The sequence below is a fragment of the Notolepis coatsorum genome (genome assembly GCF_963971535.1).
Source record: "Notolepis coatsorum genome assembly, chromosome: 3".
NCBI classification, from domain to species: domain Eukaryota; kingdom Metazoa; phylum Chordata; class Actinopteri; order Aulopiformes; family Paralepididae; genus Notolepis; species Notolepis coatsorum.
In genome coordinates, this window is record NC_140167.1 from 18,882,590 (window position 1) to 18,906,976 (window position 24,387).

The 24,387-nt window shown below is 41.8% G+C and overlaps 1 protein-coding gene across 1 annotated transcript; it reads left to right on the forward strand.

Annotated features, from left to right (window-relative positions):
* The first annotated feature begins 7,862 nt into the window (after nucleotides 1–7,862).
* tnfaip2b (tumor necrosis factor, alpha-induced protein 2b) lies at nucleotides 7,863–23,148 on the forward strand. The gene is made up of 12 exons (XM_084310569.1): nucleotides 7,863–7,900; nucleotides 8,114–8,325; nucleotides 9,111–9,771; nucleotides 9,893–10,004; nucleotides 11,131–11,253; nucleotides 11,582–11,676; nucleotides 12,211–12,303; nucleotides 18,441–18,567; nucleotides 20,127–20,249; nucleotides 21,084–21,239; nucleotides 22,028–22,149; nucleotides 22,503–23,148. The coding sequence occupies exons 2-12, from the start codon at nucleotides 8,145–8,147 to the stop codon at nucleotides 22,678–22,680; spliced, it is 1,971 nt and encodes a 656-aa protein (XP_084166695.1). The 5' UTR covers nucleotides 7,863–7,900; nucleotides 8,114–8,144; the 3' UTR covers nucleotides 22,681–23,148.
* The last annotated feature ends 1,239 nt before the right edge of the window (nucleotides 23,149–24,387 follow it).

Genomic DNA, 24,387 nt, shown 5'->3' on the forward strand with positions numbered 1-24,387 from the left:
CTGGCCACTCTCCTCAAGCTCAAGCAGAAATGAAAAGGATTGATAAACCTTTGACTCTGGTCTTTGGGCCCCATGTTAACCCTTTCACTACCACACTACAGAAGGTTAACCTTTCACTGCCACACTACACTGTTAACCGTATGTAGTGTGGTAGTGAAAGGGTTAACCCTTCTGTAGTGTGGTTGTGAAAAGGTTAACCCTTTGTTTGTGGTAGTGAAAGGGTTAACCTTCTGTATTGTCACAGTGAAAGGGTTAACCCTTTGGTAGTTTGGTAGTGTGGTAGTGATAGTGGCGCCTCTGCTTAGGAACGAGAGACACTTTTCGTTCAGTAAGGCCTTTGGAGGCTTGATTCTGTTGTGTACAGAATAATTACCTGATAAATTTGCATGAAGCAAACAGGAAGTTTGAGGTTCCTAAACATTTGTTGAAGAACAAACTTTTACAAATGAAAAAGGAACAGTTTTACTTCCTCACATCAAGGTTCCCAGTATCTCAGTTCACAATATGAGTCTCATCCTCTTTTATAGACACCAACAGCAGCTCTCACACGTAACACAGTTTGCAGCGAGAGTGTCTGCTTCCGAGAACAAATCGCTCAAATGGGGGTCACAAATGGACGGGTACACGGATATGTGATGTTCAGTAGAACAGAAATACCAACGTTGTATAAAGAGCGTTATACAGTAAAAATTGCTCTCTATGCGGATGACCTGCTGATTTTCATGGATGACCCCTCCCGGTCGGCCACAAAATTATTGAGGATAATCGACGACTTTGGTAAATTGTCAGGTTTTAAGATTAACTGGAACAAATCAGCCTGCCTACCTCTTAATGAACTGGCCAAGGCTGTACGACTACCAGCTGATATCCCCATAGTAGAACATTTTAAATACTTGGGCATAGAGATATTCCCCACGCTGAACCAAACTACTAAGTACAACTTCACGGGTACTTATGATAAAATACGCCAGGATCTAGACAGGTGGTCGTCCCTTCCTAACTCCTTACAAGCCCGGGCTTCCATAATCAAAATGAACATCCTGCCTAGGATACATTTTATTAGCTCAATGCTCCCCCTGCCCCCTCCAATAGACCACTGGCGCAAGGTACAATCGATGGTATCTAAGTTTATCTGGAATAACAAACGCCCGAGAATCAAAAGGGCTACTACTCAACGTAGAAAACAAGATGGGGGCCTCGCAATCCCTGATTTTAAACTTTATTTCTGGTCCTTTTCACTGAGACCTCTGATGTGCTGGCTAGACCCTGTAGAGGCTGTATCGTGGCGCTCCTTAGAAGCGGCGGCGGTATCTCCGCTAAGATTGCAGGATGTAGTGTACTCCACTGTCTCTATTTCGAAATGCCGGCTGAGGTATGGACCGATCATAACTCACGTGATCCAAACGTGGCGTAATGTACAGAGGTCGTGTGGGGTTAAATGCCCTTGGCACCTGGACTCTCCAATTTTTAATAACCAGCAATTACTTGTTGGACACAAGCCGGTTAATATTCCTCAATGGCAAAGGAGGGGAGTGCATACTCTGGAGGATATTTATGATAAGAACGGCCTCCGTGCGTTTCAGGACTTAAGAGAATTTTATGATCTTCCCGGCGAGTCCTTCTTTCTTTACCTTCAACTAAGGTCAGCACTGAGGGCGCATGGCGTACCGTGGGCTCAAGCCTTGCACCCACACCCCTTCCTCAGGCTCATAGTGGACAGGACGACATCCAGAGGGTTTGTCTCCGACTTTTATACGCTCTTAATTCAATCCACGTATAAAAATTTATCATTGGATACAATCTGGCGTGTGGATATCCCGGAGTTGGACCCCGAGTTTGACTGGGATGATGTTTGGGCAAATGTGGCATTATCTTCCCGCAACCCCAATCACCAGCAAATTAATTTTAATTATATTCATAGGACCTATCTTACACCTAGGAAGCTATATGCTATGGGACTGATAACCGACTCTCGGTGCACTTTGTGCTCTCAAAAGGCCACTGGCACTTATATGCATATGTATTGGGATTGCCCACCAGTGGCCCGCTTCTGGAGGTCAATAACGGACAAACTTTCAGATCTGTGTGGCTTAACTATCCCATTCACAGCTGTTACGCTACTCCTGAACGATATAACGACACTACCCGCGTCCGTACAACTGAAAAGGGTTGTCCTAGCGGGCGTCACAGCAGCGAAGAAGCTAATAGCAATGAGATGGAAGGAGCCTGAGAAACGTACAATGATTAACTGGTCCCTAACTCTATTGGATGTGATTTATCTTGAGATATCCACAGCCCGGGTGATTGGGGTGGGGCAGGCTGGAATTGACCTGTGGTTCGCAGCAGCTGAGAAGGTAAAGACCGCAGTGTGCGGCTGAGCGGGGTTGGGGTGCGTGTTCGGGTGAGTCCGGCGGTCTCTTGGGAGGGGGAGGAGGAAATGTTTTTGTCTGTCTTGTCTTTTGTCTTGTCATCTTGAGTTTAGCTGGGGATATTATGGGGGGGCAGCTATTTAACTATTTAACTATTTCTTCACTGTTTGGCCACTTTTACACGGTCTCTGTGAGTCTATGGAACACCTCTACAGGTTTTTGTTTTTTCATGTAGGTTCATTGCTCTGTTTTCGGGTCGTGTTCGCAAAAAATGGTCCTTGTGGTGTATTGGAGATGTACGTTTTATTAATATAGGGTCACACGGCCGGGAATCAGGGCTGAACACTGGGAAAGACCATTTATTAGATAGTACCCCTTGGAATTAAATTTAGAAGGTTGAACTCTGTTTTCTTTTCTCTTGTCTGTATAATTGTTAGTCTGTATTATTATTATTGTTTTTGTTATTTTCTTGTGAAGTTCTATGTATTGTGATTGTGGTTAATATGTTGTCTTGTTTCATGTGAATAATAATAAAAATTTGATCAAAAAAAAAGAGCGTTATACAGTACAGTATATGTGTTGCACCATATGAATATTATACTGTATAATAATTGCACTGTTGAGATCCATGGCAAGAGACAAACGTTCCCTAAAACCTTTTGTAGATGGTATGACAAGACAAACGAATATACCATGATATCAGGTAATTAGTCCATGTCACCACAAAAGAAAACATACTAACCTTGTACCGTCTTTCACTAGTATGCACTCTGCTACTAAGGAATCTACCTTGCCTATATTATTACCTACTATGCTAATATGCACTCAAGTCTATAGCACTCAAGTTCGACCCCGTCTGACGATCCACATTATACTTACCCTTAGCTGCCAGAGTTGTAATGGAACAGCTTCATACCGCCTTCTGTCTGGCCTGCAGTGCTGAACCTTCTGAGCGGCTTCTCCTGCCCCCCGGGGCATACGGCTCTGAGCTATTGTCTTGTATCTCATCCTGTATCCATATGCTTGCAGTAGTTCTATCTATTACTCAATTTCACAATTTTCTTATATACTATGATTCCACTGTCACCATGTATGCTTATGCTCACTACATGTATTTATTGCTCCATCTCCGCCCACTACCAACATGGGATCTCTCTAACCCCCCCCCCAACCCCCCCCCCCTCTCTCTGAGTGGTTGTCTCGTAGTGCTGAGTTGACCAAGGTGGTGGATGTCTTGGTGTCTTGGCCAAGATTGCAGTGACTGTTCTACGTGCACCACCGAGGCCATGGAACAGCTTCTTACCGTCTTCTGTCCGTGGTCTGTCAACATGGTTCAGACGTTCATTGCTGGGTTAAGTACTTCTATTCTATTCACATAATATGCTTACTACATATATCTATTCTATTCACATATATGCTTACCACTTGTATCTATTGCTATGTACGCCCATCACAATCACGCGAACTGTCTAACGCCTGTCCCGTCTCCCTGTCTCCCTATCTCCCTGTGAGTGGCTGTCTCGGAGTGACGACCGGAGTGTTGGACGTCCCGTGATGAAGACCGGGAGGATGCGACCCTATCTGTGCCGCCCCTGTGCCTCAAATAGATCCGCTATCAGCTCTATCTTTAATCTTTCAAAATGTTCAGTTGCTATCGCTATCAGCTCTATCTTTAATCTTTCAAAATGTTCAGTTGCTATCGCATGCACTTATCTGTGTTTCACTACACATAGTGCATGCCTACCAACTGTTTGCCTGTTTTAATTTGCAACACTACTATCACCGACATCTAAAAAAGGAGATCCCCCCTTGAATGGCCCTTCTAAGGTTTCTCTCCTCCACATTGCCTGTGGTGCATTTTTTCCTATTGCTAGGTTTTAGTGAGTTTTTCCTTACCTTCGCATGGGGTATGTCTGGCAGTGTTGCATTTATTTATTTTGCATTTATTTAAAAAATGTATTGGACTTTATGGTGTTCTTGTTTTGTTCTTGACTTATTGTGATGTTTCTTCTTGACTTGTTTAAAGAAGACGTGTCCAGCCCATGGGGACATTAACGTGTGTTGTCGGGCCTTACAAATAAATTTGATTTGATTTGTACCCTTCCTGCTGACTTCTTGTAGAGAACTTGTAAGTCACTTTGGATAAAAGCGTTCAACTAAATGTAAATGTCACCCACCCCTAATACGATTTTCATATTACATATGATGTAGCCTATGGCAGGCCTTCCCACCCACAGGATCCCTAGAAACATTTAACTAAAACGAAAAACCTGTGCAAAGAAGCTTCTGTGAGAGCCATCTAGCTTGCCAAAGAAAATGGCTTGATTTGTGTCCCTGAAGGGTGACACATTTACGGACTTGGTATGATGTGAACACAATATGATTATGTTAAAGATATATTATATTTTAACCCTTTATTTAAACTCAAAAGGCAACTGAGGTTTCCCTCATTTACAGTCACGTCGAGTGTACATACAGTTAAGCAAAAAAGGCATATAAAATCACACAAAATATAAAATCATAGCAATAAGTACGGATAACAATCAATTCAAACATGCACAACTTAATTGACAAAGGTTGGAGATCAAGGTTTTAAACTCTGCAACAGAGGGGAGAATCGCAAGCTTTAAGGACCGTTAGAGTTCATTCCATGAGCTAGGGCAGCAAATTAGACCAAGGCAACTACCGCCCTGTTTCTATCCTTACATCCATCTCGAAAGTCATGGAAAAAATAGTATACGAACAGGTCGAAAAGTACCTCGCGGAAAAAAATCTAATCTGCGAATTCCAATCTGGCTTCAGAACATCCCACTCCACTGACACATGCCTTCTCTATTTGAATGACCACATCAAACAAGAGGTGGACGCGGACAAATACTGCGGCATGGTCATGCTGGACCTACAAAAGGCCTTCGACACTGTCAATCACACCATTCTGATTGACAAGCTAAAAGCAATTGGTTTTGATAGTCTATCAGTGAGCTGGATACAATCCTACCTGGAGGGGAGAAAACAGATGGTGGAGGTAAACAGTACCCTATCCCCCCCCCTCCCAGTGAGCTGTGGTGTTCCACAAGGAAGCATACTAGGACCGCTACTGTTCCTAATTTATGCAAATCCATCCTAGAGGCTAATCTTTCCTGTGACAAAATGGCATCCAATGTAATAAAAAAAAGTCAACCAACGAACTCGATTCTTGTACCGGATCTCCTCTCTGGTAAACAAGAATACCCTGAAGACTCTGGCAGGAGCACTCATTCAAGGGTACTACGACTATGCTTGCACCTCATGGTACCAAAGCACCTCAAAGGCACTAAAAACCTAATTACAAACATCTCAAAACAAACTAGTCAGACTACTGCTTGACCTGACTCCTAGAACCCACCTCACCCCTGCACACTTTGACAACCTAGGATGGCTTAGAGTAGACGACAGAGTACAGCAACTTGCAATGGGCCTGGTCTACAAGATACACTACATGACCAAGGTACCCATGTACATGTCAAAATACTTCCCAAAGGTCAGTGAATACCACGATCACAACACCAGAGGGAGCTCCACAAATCATGTTAAACCCAGATTCGGCTCAAACAAGGGACTAAACACGTTTCGCAATTATGCCACATCAATGTGGAACGCCCTACCCAAAGCTGTAAAGGAATGTGAATCACTACCCACTTTCAAAAACACTCTCAAAGAACACCTACGGGAGACTGCAATTCGAAACTGGCCCCTACAAATGTCCTAAACCAGTTGTACAGTAAATGACCAAGTATGGCGTTGTCAGTATTCCAATGTACAGTGTACAGTGTCCCCCCCCCACCCCCTACCCAACCCCCCCCCCCCCCCCCCCCCCCCCACCTCCAATGTACAGTCCCCCCCACCCCACTCACCCAACCCCACCCCACCTACCCAACCTCCTCCAATGTACAGTTTCTACGTCAAATGTATATACACTCTTTTCTGGACACTTTTTGTATCACAAACAGTACTGTATTTGCAAATCTGGTATGTCATAAATGTATAGATGTAGCAGTACTGTCTATCTGTATGTCGTGTGTGTCATATATGTTATGATGAATTGAAAATGGGGGACCCTGATGTAAACAAGACGAAAGTCTTTCTCTGGTCTGCATCCCCTTAACAATTGTATGTATTGAGCTGTAGTACTGTACTGTACCCACTCTGCAATCTGTTAATAAACGTTTCAATCAATCAATCAATCAATCAATCAATCAATCAATCAAAGAGGGGCATCATACTGTAGCAAAATGCAGATTTACCCTGTTCCAAGCAAACTCAGTCACTAGAACAGGTTCCATAGGTACCAAAATTCCATTCCAATAATGATGTATAAGGAGGTAGCATAGCAATAAGGGTGTTAAAAATGAACAAATACCAGTGTTTGTTGCGCCTCTCCATCAGCGAGGACCAACCAACCTTCTCATAAAGGACCGTGATGAATGTTGTATCCATCATTAGTGATGAATCCGAGGGCAGAGTCCCTATACAGAGTCCAAGGATTTAAGGGTTGAGGCCGCAGCATGCCTATAAATTACATAACCATAGTCCAGGACTGATAAGAAAACTGCTTTGACAACTCTCTTCCTACTAATCAAAGGAAAGCTGGTTCCGTTTCTGTAGGAAGACAATTCTGTCGCAACTTGGAGGCAAGGTTGTCCACATGGAATTTAAATGTAAATTTCTCATTGAGCCACACCAACATACTTCATATTCAGTGACTCTCAATGCTAGAACCCCTTACCGTAGATATGTGTAAACCATCATATTATATTATAATGACTTCAGATGGGGGTCACCTGGCAGAAATGAAAAGGATTGATAAACCTTTGACTCTTTGAGCCCCATATAACAGGGCCACAGCTCCTATAGTGGCGCCTCTGCTTAGGAACGAGAGACACTTTTCATTCAGTGAGGCCTTTGGAGGCTTGATTCTGTTGTGTACAGAATAATTACCTGATTAGTTTAACAGGAAGTTTGAGGTTCCTAAAAATGTGTTAAAGAACAAACTTTTACAAATGAAAACAAGTTTTACAGAGGATACAAAAAAAATCTTCATTGTATCTCCATTTACTCTGGAATGGTAATAGATATGTTTACTTATACTGGATTCATATGTCATAGCTTGTTACCTATCAAAGGAGACCAGAAACATGCATAGGCCTATAGGCCTTATTATGGTTCAGGAGCTATCATGATTCATTTGGGGCATGTAATTTCAGACAGGAGGCCTGAAAAATATGCTTGGTAGTGTTATAAAATGGGTGATAGCACACATTTGGACGCAACTGCTGCATTGCTATCGCATCTTTTCTAGGAATAGGGGTGTATACCTTCCCAAAAATCACTATGGAAGTTGTCTATCATTCTATCAATTCAAGTTCTATGGGGCGCGTTCCTCCCACTACAGCTGACAAGGGTCCTCCTCCCCCGCTTTGGCAGGAGCACAAAACTAGCTTCCAAAACTGGACGCGTGCTCACAGTAGCTGGCTGTGTGTGACCATTTCAGGGTGAGAACTTTGCCTTATGTCGGTAATAAATACTAATACTAAACATACCAAAACACACCGTGTTTTCACTAACATAGCATTTACACCACCAGAGCCATATAATAATCTTTTATATGGCTCTGAGTACTACAGGGAAGAGCTGTGGAGTCTATCGTCTGTCTGTGTCTCCTACCATTCCCTGATTAGAATGCCTGTTTTCTCTTTCTATCGCAGGACTTAATCACGGACACTAAGCAGCTCCTCAATGACCGCAGAAGATACCAAGCTGGACTCTCCTCCGACGCAACAACAGGGAAAGTCTCCGACGGGAAAATGGTTTACTTGGAATGGAAAACTGCCTAAACTGAGGCGAAACTGTAAAAGTCACACCAATGTTTCGGACATCCCTCATACTCCGAGTCCCAGTCCACCTGAGCCCCTCAAGGGTAAGTAGACTTGAATGAGAAAATGTTATTAACTGTCAGGACATTGTGTGTATTTATTCATTCCTGTTTTATGTTGTTAGGCTAATGTGCAACATATATTGCAAACTATCAACAAAGCAAACTACAAGTATTGCTGTGCCACTTCCACAGAGGATATTTATATGCTCAGAATAAGATAAAGCTTATTATGTTTATTGTGTTTGTAATATTGTATAATATTGCAATGCATTTAATTTTGTATTTAACTTGTATGTTTATACAGCAATCATATTCATTGCTGCTGGGGACATTTGGCCGTTTTGAACTGGATTGGGGTCAATTGACTTTAATTTAAAGGTGCTATAGATAACACTTTTATGTAAAATAATGGTAAAACAGATTAACGAGGTACAGAACAAGATGAAATATGAAAAAAGGGGGTGGATAGGGCTCCTCATCTTGGCTGTCAAGCTTCTTTCTCGTCCTCCTCTCTGCCCCTGCCAATTTCACTCCATTTAAAATCCAAACAGAAATCTTTGTAACAACAGAGCATTCATTCTCAATTATTTCTGAGCATGTTTGATAGAACAACCTTCCCATGACAAAGGCCAAGAAAATTGAATTCCTGAATTGATTGACGTGAAAGTGAATCGACCCCATAACATTGTCGAAACAATGAGGTCACTACAAAACCGTTACAACATCATTTAAAACAGACATCCTCTTTTTTCTCTATTTCTCTCTCTCTCTCTCTCTCTCTCTCTCTCTCTCTCTCTCTCCCTCTCTCTCTCCCTCTCTCTCTTCAGAGGAGCTTACGTTTGAGCAGAACCTCGAGCGACTCGACCTCTCCGAAGCCGGCCGGCAGCTGATTGACAGAGAGGAGCGTCTGTTCAGACAGACGGCGGAGGAGGAAACGGAGGCGCTCGAACGTCGGAGAGAGGAAGAAGAGCAGCTCGCTACGGACCGCGGAGCCCTCCTCGGCCTGGCGGAGCAGACTTTTAAAGAGTCACTCGAGTCGGAGAAGGTAAACACAGAGGTTCTAAAGTCTGCCGTCGATGCCGTGTGCCAGGAGGTGCAGCAGGACGAGCGATGGAAGGAGAGGGTTCAGCAGACGTGTCCGGCCTGGAGGCCCAGCCACTGGAGACGACTCCACGACTCGGCACTGCAGAGTGCGGTGGAGGAACGGATGGAGAGCGCTTCGACGACCCCCTCGGAGCAGCAGGGGGACCCGGACCAGTCGTCCGTCCAGAAACGGGTCTGTGGGATGGCTAGGCTGCTGAAGGAAGACCTGTTGCGGGTGGTGGATGTGGTGAAGGGATGCTACCCAGCAGAGATGGACATCTGTAACCTCTATGCCAACATGTACCAGCAAGCCTTTAGCGCCAGGCTGAGGGGGTTCGCAGACTCTGGGTTAGGTGACAAGGACTGCGCCTGCCTCCTGCGCTGGATGAACGAGTACTACCCGGAGTAAGTGTGGTGTTTTTCTGTCGTACCTCTGGTCCGGATTTGTGCAAACCAAACGTGATACTTGTTCATTTGTTATTTTTCTGAAAGGTGACGTGATGTATTCTTCTGCTTTCTCTCTCAGTATACTTAAGAAACGGGAACTGGTCGGAGAAATCGACTCTGAAGCGCTGGGAAAGCTGTTGCCAGAGGCGCTGTCTATATGTCTGGAGAAGCAGTATCTTACAAACACACAGGTAATAAATTAGGAATGGCTAAATAAATCAGTTTTCACTCTGAGACGGAAACAATTTTCTATTATATGAACAAGAACAGTGGGTCTTAATCAGCTCATTAACTTGTGTGAGAGAGAGACTTTCTTTTTAACCCTTTATGGAACTATGGAAGATTTGCTGAAAATGACCTTTTTCTCTGCTATACATTCATGCAGTTACACATATTGACACACACACACATACACACACATGGGAGCTGCCCATTCCCTGCCCCCTCCCAGATCTTCCCAGCTGGTCCAGGAATTCCAACCGATGACCTTCCGGCCACAAGCCTGCTTGTCTAACCTCTAAGGTCGATCCTTAGACTAGATTACACACAGCACCTCGTCAACTGTCTCCTCGACATCAAGGCCTGGATGTCATCCGATTTCCTGAAGCTAAATAGCAAGAAGACTGAGCTCATGGTTGTGGCCAAGCAGTCACTGCTCCGGAATGTTGGAGATCTCCTCCTTGAAGTGGATGGCTGCCTAATCCACCCTTCCCCAGAAGTTCGCAACCTGGGCGTCATACTGGACTCCACCATCTCCTTTCATTCCCACATAAAAACAATAACCAAATCAGGAACATTTCCAGACTCCGGCCATCTCTCCCCGACTCCGTAGCAGAGACTCTCATCCATGCTTTCGTCACCTCCCGTCTTGACTACGCAAACTCTGTCCCCATAGGGCTACCCAGTAATGCCCTGAACAGGCTACAATATGTGCAAAATTCTGCTGCCAGGGTTCTCACCCGCACCAAGTCCTGGCACCACATCACCCCCACCCTCATCCACCTCCACTGGCTTCCAGTCAAGTCCCGCATCAATTTCACCAAATTTGTAAATGACTCTGCCTGATTTCCCCTTTTTTCTTTCGTTTTCTCTCTTTCTTTCCTTTTGATTATTATTTTGTTGTTACGTTGTTCCCTGTCCCCCTCCCTTAGCTGTTAAGTGCCTTGGGTCTCCTGAAAGGCGCTATATAAATTTAAGATATTATTATTATTATTATTATTATTATTATTATTATTATTATTATTATTATTATTATTATTATTATTATTATTATTATTATTATTATTAGAACTAACTTTGTTGATGCCCCCTGTTCAGGGAGAGGTGCAGAATGGGATCAAGTGGATCCTGAACGAGGCGGAGCAATCATGGATGGATGGGGCCGAGCCGGAGCTCTCCGATGGCTACTACTGCAGTCACTTGGCCATTGATGTAGTTCAGGTAGGAAGAATTTATCCTTATTAAGTAGCCCCCTTGCTTTGTGTGATTTGATTTTTGAGAACTGTACATTCTAATGGCGACATCTTAATGGTTTACTAGCCATCGAAAGGCCGTAAAAGTCATCTTACAGATGGAGGCACAGATAATAACGTTGCTTATGAAGCAGAGTAGTCGAGACCTTGTAATGTGAAAATGTTTCCCTTGGCTTTAGGAATCTTTCTAAGTGGAATTAGGTGGTTATTTGCTTTTCCATGTGAGTTTTGAATCCGATCTTGACTAAGTGTTGTTATTAATTACTCTTTTATCGTTTACGTCTATTTGGAATTAGTTCATCGACGGAAAGGTTCGATCAGCAGAGATAATTCTGGGAGACCAGGACAAGGCCAGGTCAATAATGTGTCTGCTTGAAGACTTCTTGCAAAGGTAATATGTGACTTATATATGAGGCTTAAAAAAATATATATATATATTATTTTAATCAAAAATTCCCGGCTGAGGATGTTTAGGCATAGGACGGTGATTTATTAGATAGGCAATTTCTGTATGGCAAGTGACAACCTGTATAAGAATGATGCAATTTTATTTTATTATTATTATTTATTTTTTTGTTTACTGTATTTTTCATTTATTTTAGGTATTTTGTGGTTATATGTAGTCATGTATTGTATGTATGTTTGTATGTACATAATGTTGTTGTTGAACTTTAAAAAAAAACAATAAAAAAAACAATTTAAGTAATGATTATAGATGTTGCAATATAAAGATGTGTGTTTCTTTTATTCAAACGGGATATGGTCATATCTGTTTAACACTTACACTTACCCTCATCAAGATGTCCTTTTAATACGTAATTTACAAATGACTTGTGAAACAGATGTCTTTCAAAATATATTTGATACAACTGTTATCAAGATAGAAGTCAAATTGAACCATCCTTTTTTAAATATTCCGCTGCAGCTTCAAGATATTCCAGGATGATGTCGTCAAGGGAAGCAAGGCAAACAGCAGGTCCGTCATGATGGCTAACCTCGTCTGTGTTGAGCAGTTCAGGTACGTTTCCGTCTACCACTGTTTCCTCCATTATAATAATAATAACTTTATTTGTATAGCACCTTTCATACAAGAATTGCAGCTCAAAGTGCTTCACAGCAGCAAACAAGACAGGAACAAAATGAGCAGAGTGCAGACATAGAAAACCACAGTTTTTCACATTAGGCTCAACATCCCAACAGGCCACCTTGTGTATGGTTTGATTATATGGCAGTTTTAAGATAGACAATAATAAAAAGAGTAAAATAGAATAGACGGAGTAAAATAGTGCAATAGTGTAGTGCAATAAAATAGTTCAAAAAAAAAAAAAAAAACTCATTTACAGTACAATAATCACAGTGTTGATGTAATTAGTCTATAGGTTGCACAACAGAGCAGCGTATTGCTCTAGTCTAAACAGAATAGAAAAATGCTGAATTACTGTTTAAAACTGTCTTTACCCACTTTCTTCCCTGTTTGATATCCACACAGTTTAAAACCTTAAATCACCCACATCCCCATTAAAGAGTAGTCACAAATTAACACAAGAAGCGAATGCACATGCTTTAGCGATTTACCAATCACAGGGACTCACAGGAAGAACGAGCACATTATAACATGCACATACATAGACATTTAGATGTAATTCTAGAATATGATCCCAAAATACGGACACACTGAAATGACAAGAACGCACACGCAACGTGCAAAGTAGAGTGCACGACAATACACACAAGCATTCCTATGAGTCCCTAAGGAATATCCTATACAAGTTGTTTATCCAACGCAGGTTATTTAAGGTGAAAACCTCCAACCTGTTCACTGAAAGACTTTCTGATGCATCAGCTTAGTATCGATTTTTCACTGAAGAAACTTGTGAAATCCTTTGTACTATTGTATCATTGATATTGCAATATTCTCAGTAAAATTAGGTAAAGAAACATTTTAGTTTGAACATTTCATTTCAACCTCAATAGTGGTAAATTCTTCCACACTAGCTTAGCACAAATTAATGGAAGCGGATACGGATCAGCTAGCCAGATAGCTTTCTACTGAATGCACAGAGAGGAAATTGGTATCCATCTTCTTGTCTGACTCTGGAGAAGATGGTAAGCACATTTCCCATAATGCTGGCGTGTTCCTTTAAGTCATAGAAGTCTTAATGTTGCCCAAGAGGAAATCCAGTGTTGTGGGGCTTCTTATATGACATTTAGTGGCAAGAGATGAACAAACAAAAAAAACAGTTATTTTTTCTTTGGTGGTGACCATACCTCTTATGGTAATAATAATAATAATAATAATAATAATAATAATAATAATAATAATAATAATAATAATAATAATAATAATAATAATAATAATAATAATAATAATAATAATAATTGCATGTAGCACAAGTCCCGGCAGGAGGAAAGAATAAAACGTTTTCCAAAGTAAATTATATTTATTCAAATAGAGGGGAATGGAACCCGTAAACACACACACAAGGCATAGGGTAAGGGATAACAAAACAGGAATATACAATAAGACAAACGACACTAGGCAAACACGCGTGACCCAAGTGTCACAGGACACAAGCAAACTTACATGGTAATCAACACCAGCAAGACAAAGCAAGGCTACTACTAATAACATGAGTGCCACAAGACACAATCAACCTTACAAGGTAGAAACACCAGTAAGAACACAATACAGCTACTAAGAGTAGCAGTGTGAACCAAACGCACACACAGTCCCACACAACGGTGGCATATAAGCCCCTGTATCACAAAGTATTTTAATTGGGCGTTGATCAGAAACTTTCCCCGAGAGGGACACATACCCATCATAAACTATCTGGCTTCCTCAGAGAGTAATTTTGGTCATGAAAAGACAGTCTCAATCAACCCCTTTGGGTTTCTGGGCCGCCGTTTTCCGCCTCCTGCGTATGTCTTAACGCGTCATTGGCTCATGACGTGGCCAAGTCTTTTACAATAGTGACACACCCCGCCCACCTTAGGCGGCAGTGGGCGTGTCTGGAACACTCGCCCTGTCACCTACAGGGGGAGACACCTTCTGCTAATTTAAATAAATCACGGTGCGTTCGGGTATGCAAGTTTTAAATTGCTCGTTTAGCACCAACTTTACATGCTGAACCCCCTCCTCCCTGGAGAAATCAACACATGTCTGGGTAGGAGTTCTCTTCAAGTTACGAAAACGTTGTCTGTACGCTTCTGGGACAAGTTCGTACACACACAAGACAGCGTTTTTCACATTTTCATAAACCAAGCTCTCGTCAATGGAAAGAGAGGCACACACCTCCTGTGCCTTACCCGTGAGCTTTCATTGCAATAAAATAGCCCACATCTCAACTGGCCAATGCAGGGCATGTGCTATTCTTTCAAAGGCAGCAAAATACGCCTCTACTTCAGACTCACGAAAAACGGGAACTATAATGAGACATGTTTACTAACGTTGAACGCTGCAGTGGAGTCGGAAGGTAATCTACCAGAAGATGAAGTAACGTTACCCACTGCGTTACTATTCTGTAACTCCAGCTGGCGCATTCTAAAGGCAGATTCTGCTTCCAACCTCTTCAATGACAACTGGAATTCTCTGTCCTTCTCCCTCTCTTCCTTCACCTCCCTACGGATAGCCGCCGTCTCCTCTAGCTGAAGACGGGCCAAGCACAGCTTGAAGCAGGCTTCTAATTTAGGACTAGACGGAGTAGTAGAACCACCCCCTGAACCCACAGAGTCATCACTATCAGGATCAACAACATCTTCAACCCTGGCAGTGACAACATTTTTAACAATGGCACCACCCTTTGGGTCAAGACTAACTGTGGAATACATACCATCAGCGTCGCCTGTAGCCTCACTTCCCACACCAGCACCATCGTCGAGTGAGACGTCACCTGTCAGAACCACCTGTCGGAAAACCACCTGTAGGACGTAGGTAAGCTGAATACCTGTTGTTCCAACAAACCAGCCAGCACAGCTGCCTTGTACTCAGATTTACCTAAAGAACTTGGGACAGCAATATTATAATGCCCAGCGATCACACATAAATCATCTTTTGTGCAGCCTTCAAACTGAATCCACGTAGGTTCCGCCACAAAAGCATCCATATCAAAAGTTAACATAGCTATATACACCACGAGTCACGACAGAATATAACCATACCACAATGTACCCACAGTAACAGACGTTACCAAACAAAGTGGACACTAGGCTTAAATAAGCCAAGGAAAACAGCCTACTTACCAACCAAACATTCTGTGACAACAATCATAATTCAAACGCGACAACAAGAATCTGATAGACACGTTCCCGGTTCCTAACCAACTAATTAGAACCACCCGGTTATGCTGATCTTCCTAGATTGTAACTAGCTACTCCCCTAACGGGATGAGGACTACTCCCATCTTCAACCGCTTACCGATTTCATTGCACACTCCATCGGGATACATGGCACATACATACATGGCAGTCACATCGAATCCTGCATTACTGAACTCCAAACCTGGATGACTCACAACTTTCTCAAATTAAACCGTGACAAGACGGAACTTCTCATCATTGGCACCAAAACCACCCTCACCAGATCCGGTCCCATCACACTCACCATCAATGACTCCACCATCACTCCCTCCCCCCTAGTCCGAAACCTTGGTGTCCTCCTCGACCCCACCCTCTCATTTGACCCCCACGTCCGCTCCATTGTAAAAACATCATACTTTCACCTCTGCTACATTGCTCAAATCCGTCACTGCCTCTCCCCCCCTGCTGCTGAATCCCTCATACACGCCTTCATCTCCTCCCGCCTGGACTATTGCAACTCCCTCCTCACTGGCATCACCTCCCGCTCCCTCCATAAACTGCAAATGGTCCAAAACTCAGCCGCCCGCCTCCTCACTAACACCCGGTCCCGTGAACACATCACTCCTGTCCTCCACTCTCTCCACTGGCTCCCGATCAAACACAGCATAAACTTCAAAACACTACTCCTCACCTTCAAGCCCTCCACAGCCTGGCCCCCCCCCTACCTGACTGATCTTTTTCTTCCCTACCGCCCCACCCGTTCCCTCCGGTCCTCCTCCACTGCCTCCCTCACTGTCCCGACATCCAAACTTGGTGATCGGGCCTTCTCTCGCACTGCACCCCGACTCTGGAACTCCCTCCCTCCCTCAGTCCATCAGAGACTCCCCTACACTCTCCACCTTCAAAGCTCGCCTCAAAACCCACCTGTTCTCCCTTGCCTTCAACCCCCCCCCCCCCCCCCCACCCAAACCCCCCCCCCCCCCCCCCTCCAACCCGATTGATGTCTGTCTCCTGTCGCTCTGTCTTTTTGTGCTATCTCATGCTGTCTTCCCCTGTTCCCCCCATGGTCTCATGTTCCTCTTGTTTTTGTTTCTTTGTTTTTACTATGTTCCTAACTACTGTCAGCGACTTTGGGTCATTGAGAAGCGCTATATAAATCAAATTAATTATTATTATTATTATTATTATTATTATGGCGTGTTGCCCCCCCCCCCCCCCCCCACAACCAACCAGGCAATCCACCCTTTATCTATGCCGACATCCAAACTGCATATCTTAACGTAGGAACGAACTACCAACTCTTACAAAAGAAATTGTGCACAGAACGGGGTGACAATACAAACAAAATACAATAGAAAACGCAATATCCTACCTAGACGAACCCCCATGTTACATAGAACGTTACTTATGGTATAGATATATTACAGGTGTATCAGTTCAAATGTAACTACCTGAACCGGGTTGTTGTTCAGTAAGTGCATGTAGCACAAGTCCCTACAGGAATGAGCGGGCAGTACCTGAGAAGGGGAAACAGATAGGGGGATTATTATCAAGTGAACACAAAATATACAAATACAAAATAACTTACCTGATGTTTACATGGTATTATAAATACAATAATAATGATGGTGACCAACCTACCTACGTCACACTCTTAGGAAACTCTTTGGTGGTGACCATACCTCTTGGGAGACTCTTTGGTGGTGACCATACCTCTTAGGAAACTCTTTGGTGGTGACCATACCTCTTAGGAAACTCTTTGGTGGTGACCATACCTCTTTGTAAACTCTTTGGTGGTGACCATACCTCTTTGTAAACTCTTTGGTGGTGACCATACCTCTTAAAGGAAACTCTTTGGTGGTGACCATACCTCTTTGTAAAGTCTTTGGTGGTGACCATACCTCTTTGTAAACTCTTTGGTGGTGACCATACCTCTTTGTAAACTCTTTGGTGGTAACCATACCTCTTAGGAAACTGTTTCAACTCTTCCAGACAGGAAGTTTCTTTAAAAAATAAATTAGATGGGTTTAGCAGTTTTCCTTGGTATTGGTGCCTCAACTTGCTTTTTTTTATCATCTTTTTATATATATTTTCTTTTTTTATAGACTTTAATGACGGAAATATATTAAAATATTTCCGGGAGGTTTTAATATCAACTTCTATAATATAAATTCTATAATTATGCATATTCTATGCTCATTTTATGCCTATGTCTATTTTGTGTCTACATCACTGATGTGAACCACTTTGGGCTGTAATTCTTGTATGAAAGGTGCTATACAAATAAAGTTTATTATTAGCATTATTACTACTGTAAGTTTGGATGTTGTTTCGGATGCTGTTACAGCTACAGCAAACCTATAGACTAACAGGTTGGTAGCCTGTTTAGGGAGGCTGCCTAGTAGCTGATGGGTTGCTGGTTTGATCCCCATGCACTGACAGCACTTTAAGACAGCCCATTTGCCCCTGAGCATGGGCAACTAACCCCCATGTACAGTACACAGTGTGAGTAATGACTGCCCCCAAGGACGGGTATTGAAAACTAGAGCGGCATTAGCTAAATACTATACTGGTACAACACAACAGGCCGTTAGCTTGCAATACTTCATTGTGATTGTATCTGTCCTTGAAGAAGTAGACCATTAGATTAGATTCAAATGTATTGTCATTATACAGCACAAGTACAGTACACATATACAGACATATAAGAGTATAGCACTTAATACATTGATACTGTTGAACTGATAATATCACAATAAGACATTATAGCGCTTAATACACTGATTCTGTTGAACTGATAATATCACAATAAGAAATTGCAAATGGTGAACTAACGTCATCCCTATCTCTATACAGGGACCACATTGTTAAGAAGGCTGATTTCTTCCCAGAGGATGTGAAGGAAAGATGTTTGTCTGTTCTGAGTGACATGAAACAGTCAGGCAACACTCACCTGTTAAGTGCCCTGCACAAGAAACTAAAGGTATTGTTTATTATTTATTTATTTATTTTTAATGAGTTTTTCATCAAGTGTATAGGTCAACAAAGAGGTACAGTATTTACATGTGGATGAAGTGATTTCTTAAACACTTTATTTAGGTAGTGTAAGAAATATACTAATTATAAATGTTTCTATTTGTTTTGCTCTTTGGGAGGTGAAAACCTAAAAGCTCAATCTATCACAACTGAACCATAACATTTCAAACCCACACTTTCTGTTTTTAACAAGTAACAATTTTTTATTTAGAGATTTAGCACTTAGGTGTTTGTGTGCATTACAAATACAATTTATTATTGTTAGTATTATTATTATTGATCTTTGGAGTTGTATCCAGTTATATACAGTTCACTTGTTAATACATTTGATGGCTTTGTCATTATAAATGATTTCCCATATATTTTTTATCTTTGCAATTTTGTAATACAATACCAATGGGTTCAAATGGTAAAATCAGCCATTTTGAAATCCAAAATTATGCAGGTTATATTTATCCTATCCCAAAAATGACCTCATATTTGAATTCCCCATTAAGAAACACATCATTTAGACACCTTGCATGTTAGGATTTCCTTCAGATTCATGTTGGCATCCATGTATGGCCAAGGGGTGAAAAATTGTCAAATCGGACATTTTGAAATCCAAAACAATGTAGGTAGGAGTTATCCGATTAGAAAAATAATCCCATATTTGAATTCCCCACAAAAAAACACATATTTTAGACACCCCACTCGATTGATTTTCCAAAAAAAAAAAAGTATGGCCCGCCCTGTGATACTCTCCGCCCTCCCAGACCGACGGTAGGGGGTAGAGTGCGCAACGACCAGGAAGGGGATTGGGAATTGGCATAACGACTAACATTGGGAGGGGAGAAAAAACGGAAAAAGAAGGGGGGGGGGGGGGGGGAATTGAATATCCTCACCTCAGATTACAGTCACAGGCGGTATACCCTCCTCCTCCTCCTCCTCCTCTCAGCAGTAGCCTATTAAAAACCCCTAAATCACCACGGTACAATTGATGCAGCCTCATTAATATATCATACGTACAGAGGGGGGGCCCTAGAGAGAATAGCTTTCTTGTTTTTCCATTCCAGTCAGTGACATCCACAGTGTCGTGGGGCTTCTTATATGACATTTAGTCGTATAAGAATTGATATGACAAAAAAATAAACAAACAAACTGATGTTTTTTTTCTCTGGTAGTGACCATGCCTCTTTAGGAAACTCTTTCAACTCTTACAGGCGGGAACAGTTTATTTAACCCTCCTGTTCTCCTGACATCTTTCTGCTTTGAGTTAGCTAGAAACTTGGTCGAGTGAATCAGAAATGTTAGGTTTGCTTCACTCCTACTTCACTCCTCCTGCAAGTTGTCACATAACGTACTATACTGACTTGAATAAGTTCCTGTTATCACTCACTGTTTATTTGTTTCAACGTATAAAAACATGTGCTGCTGACAATGTGGTTGTTTGTTTGCTTGCTTTTTTGTTTGTTTGTTTGCATTATTTCTCTAATGTCTTCCTCTAATCCCTCCCTTCACACGCAGCCACAGTATTCTAACCTGGGGACGAGCGACTGGCTGAATAAGAAGCCACTGTTTAAGGAGCTGTGTGACAGTATTGAAGGACACATGCAGGACCTCCGGGGTTTGAGTGATGCCTGCCATCAGGTAAACCGAAGGACGTTCACTGTAATTATGTTTCCACATACGTTGTCCAGTCGTCTTGGGGTATTCTTAAGCCAAATAAGTCCTAAGCCATATAAGTCAAATCATGATACATCTATCAAACTTTCTCGTCACTGAAAATGGTAATTTGTCTAGATTTGAAATCCCGATTTGTGATTTGCAGTTGGAACAATGATTATTTTACACTAATGGCTAACTAGTTGATTGATTGGTTGATTGATTGATAATACTAATAATAATAATAACAATATAATAATAAACTTTATTTATATAGCACTTTTCAGACTTACTGCTTCACAACAGTAATGTAGACACAGAATAGTGAATAGTAAAAATGAGCATAAAGTTGGCATAATTATAGACGGGCACAAAATGAGCAGAGAATTCACATTAAAACCTCCCTGAAATCTTTTAATTAAAATATATGAAAAATAATACAAATTCAATTAAGAAAAGATTGTAATAGATTTCTGTCATCTATAAAAATGATTGTGATATGGTTTCTGTGTTAAAATGTCCAATCCCAAGAGAGGTTCCTGCACAGGTCCCACCCACCTGCAGGGTCTGACGCCCCATTGTATTGGGAATCGTGCAAAAATAAAAGCAATGCATAAAGTGTGACATAGAATGAGTATAAAAATAGACGGATTAAGAGCAGTGCCATAAAATAGATATAAATGAGCATAGAAAAGACAGAGTAAAATAGTGCACTGCAATCAAATAGATTGATAGATATATATAGATATATCAATAGATAGACCTATGGATTAACTGTTATAATTGATTGCTTGATTGATTGATTCATTGTTGTTACAGGGGTTGATGAGTCAGCTCCATCTGGATGTGACTGCAGAGTACGTGAAGAGGCTTCTGAAGGGGAAAGTCAAACTAAAGGACAAGGAGGTGCAGGATAAAGCTGCCAGGACTGTGTCTGAGGACGGACAGAGATTGCACTGTCTGTTTGTCAAAGCGGTGAGACATTATCCAGTAATCCACTAATGACGTGTCTGGGGTGGGGTGGTGATGTGTTTTGAAACGGCATTTACACAACATTTACACCATTTACAACATTTACACAACATTTACAACACGTATACCACTTTTACCACAAAAGAAATCTCAAATCTTGAAATAGATGAAAGTAAACGTCCTACTCGGTAGGAAGGCAGGATTTTCAATGGGAGGGGAACACTGGGAAATATGACACTCTGAAATGTGACACTCTGAGACTGAGATTTAGACGGAGCTAGTTGGATAAACACAAGCTCTGATTCGAGGCTGCTAGCACTGTCATCATTTACATTGTGGTATCTAGGGACCAATGTCTTTACATGTGTCATTCAGAAAGTTGCTAGCTCTATGACCGTCATACCCAAACAGGAAATGACATGTGAACACTTTGTCCAATTTTCAACAAACTTGATCATGTCATTCGGGCACATGGTGGTGCTAGGCACAAAAATCACAGGATATAGACTTGAAATTTGCCACACTGATACATATCGGTGTGCCCATTCTTCACAACAACTATCACACAGAATGTACAACTTTCACAAGACATAACGCGAGTTTGTACACGTTTCCAGTTATCCTTGGTCTAGAACTTTGCACAGTGCTCGGGTCGAAGCGCATATCAAAGCAAGTAGCCATTGGAATGGGGGGGGTTTCCTATAGCCAGATTGGTCGCAGTGTATCACCCTTAGTTTTCAGGGCCTTTAAGAAAAGCAGGGTGTTTAAGTGTAAAGATGTTGTTTTCACAGGGGTCGCGGGAAGCCTGGTTGAGTGACATCCTGCCCAAGATTGCAGAAGTGCTGACACTGCAGGACACTCCTTCCATGCAGATGGAAATAGTATCTCTGGGCACGGCTTACCCTGACCTTAGGTAACCTTTCTCTTTCCTCTCAGATGCTCCTACTCTGGCACTGCACTATTAGTAATGTATACTAATCAGGGGATTTGCCCAAATGATAAATGAATGAATTGAGAGCTTTATTATTGACCTTTTTAAATTTGGAAATTGATGTGTTTTCCTTTTTTTTAAGACTTTTTACATTTCAAACATTTGACTCGACTGAAAGAGGTTTTGCTCGAAAATTATAAACGCAAACTGTTAGACCTTCTCAGGAGACGGACCCGTGTGATCCGTCGATTACAAATGAGATGCAAATGAGATGATCATTGATTTTTGCGACGATTAAATCAACCTTTTCCTGTTTTTGTTTTTTCTACCCACAGTGAAAAACACGTCTCTGCCCTGCTCAAGCTCAAGACCAACCTCTCCAGCGCGGACCGGAAGAAGGTGAAAGCGGCTCTCGCAGACTTCAAGACGACAGAGACCAACACCGACGACGAGGCGGCGCAGGCCTTTTTCTCCAGAGTGCAGGTCAAAGGAGGGTTTAGTCGAGTTGTTTGAGTGTTTTCTATAGTGGTAAGAATGTCGGTGTTATCACATTTCCTTTTGCTGTATCTAGTCCTGCTATGGTTTAGGTGCTGTGTCTGATGAGGTGTGTGTGCGTACCCATGCTGTAAATTAAATAAGATTGTAGCAAAAGGTTGTTATTACTGTATATTATGTAGCGTAGCGGGACATATATATGTGTGTGTGTGTGTGTGTGTGTGTGTGTGTGTGTGTGTGTGTGTGTGTGTGAAAGAGAGAGAGCGAGTGTGTGTGAGATGTGCAGTATACATGTGTAAAACATTCATGTAAATATGTTTGCCTTATTGAAAGTATAATTATTTGTATTTTGTATAGACATTATGTATATTATGCCTATGTGCAGCATAGGGAGGTGCTGAAGCTCAAAGTATTGGTTCATAGAATGTTTATTGTTACAGAATTTTATGATATTAGATACTGATGATGTCTACGCTTCAAATAAATCTGATAAAACCTCCATGTGTGTGTCCATTACGATCTCTTAATTTCTCTATTATAAGCATAGTCCACAGGAAGGGCAGTGCTAGAATGAGTTTAAAGGGAAACATCACCCATGTTAGTTTAGTTTATTTGGTTTATGAAACGGACAGCATGCAAATACATGAATCATTTGTGGTGAACAAGGAGATGGGTGCACCAGGTTAAGCAAGACGCTAATTTCCATTTGTAGTCCTTGACAGTAAACTAATGGGTACAATACAGTCATACAGAAAAGGTACAAATAATACTAAAAACAAGAATAGTCATAAACCTCCCTCAACCCCTCTCACCTTGCAATGAAAAAAAAATCATATCCAACACATGACGGAAAAAACTAACGATAAATACACTCAAACCTGTGTTGTCATCAAGTATGTGAATCTGGAACTGCTCCATTGACAATGAATGTCCAATCGGTGACCAAGTTAGCTTACGATCAGTAAGGACTAGCGGTGTTGTGTTTCATGTCCGAATTGGCAGCAATCCTCCACATTGTTTCCCAGAGAGTTCTTGGGAATTGTTGCCACTTCCATCCAGGAATGGAAGGTGTTTGTGAAAACTAGGTCATTTCCCCGACTGTTTATTCGACTTCTGAGCGCATATAGAGTTCCAGTTAAAGGTCACGGTTGAAGCCAGGAGGATGAAGGCCGATGACCTTTAGAGCTAATGATGAGAGACTGCGGGGAATTCCCTGGAAGGTGAGTTGAGTATTTCCACAGCAGGAGGATGTTCAGGACGAAAACGTGACCTTAATTATAGTTTCCTGTTGGAAGCTGAGGGGGAACTGCACAATCAAGATAGTCTCTGCTTTGTAAAAGATAAGCCAACTGGCTTACTGTAGTGTCTCTCTTATCTGTAGCGGGACTATACATCTGATTTTATTTTTATTATCCTTTTTCTTTTATAATTTTTTTTAAATAATTAACAAATAAATAAAATAAATTATAAAGCACATTTAAAACAATCGCAGTTGACCGAAGTGCTGTACAGGTCAATAAAAGGCCAGTGTGGCACAAAAACATACCATGGTATACAGCACAATACAAGAAGTAGTACAGAGATACATGTTAAAACATACCATGGTATACAGCACAATACAAGAAGTAGTACAGAGATACATGTTAAAACATACCATGGTATACAGCACAATACAAGAAGTACACTACAGAGATACATGTTAAAACATACCATGGTATACAGCAC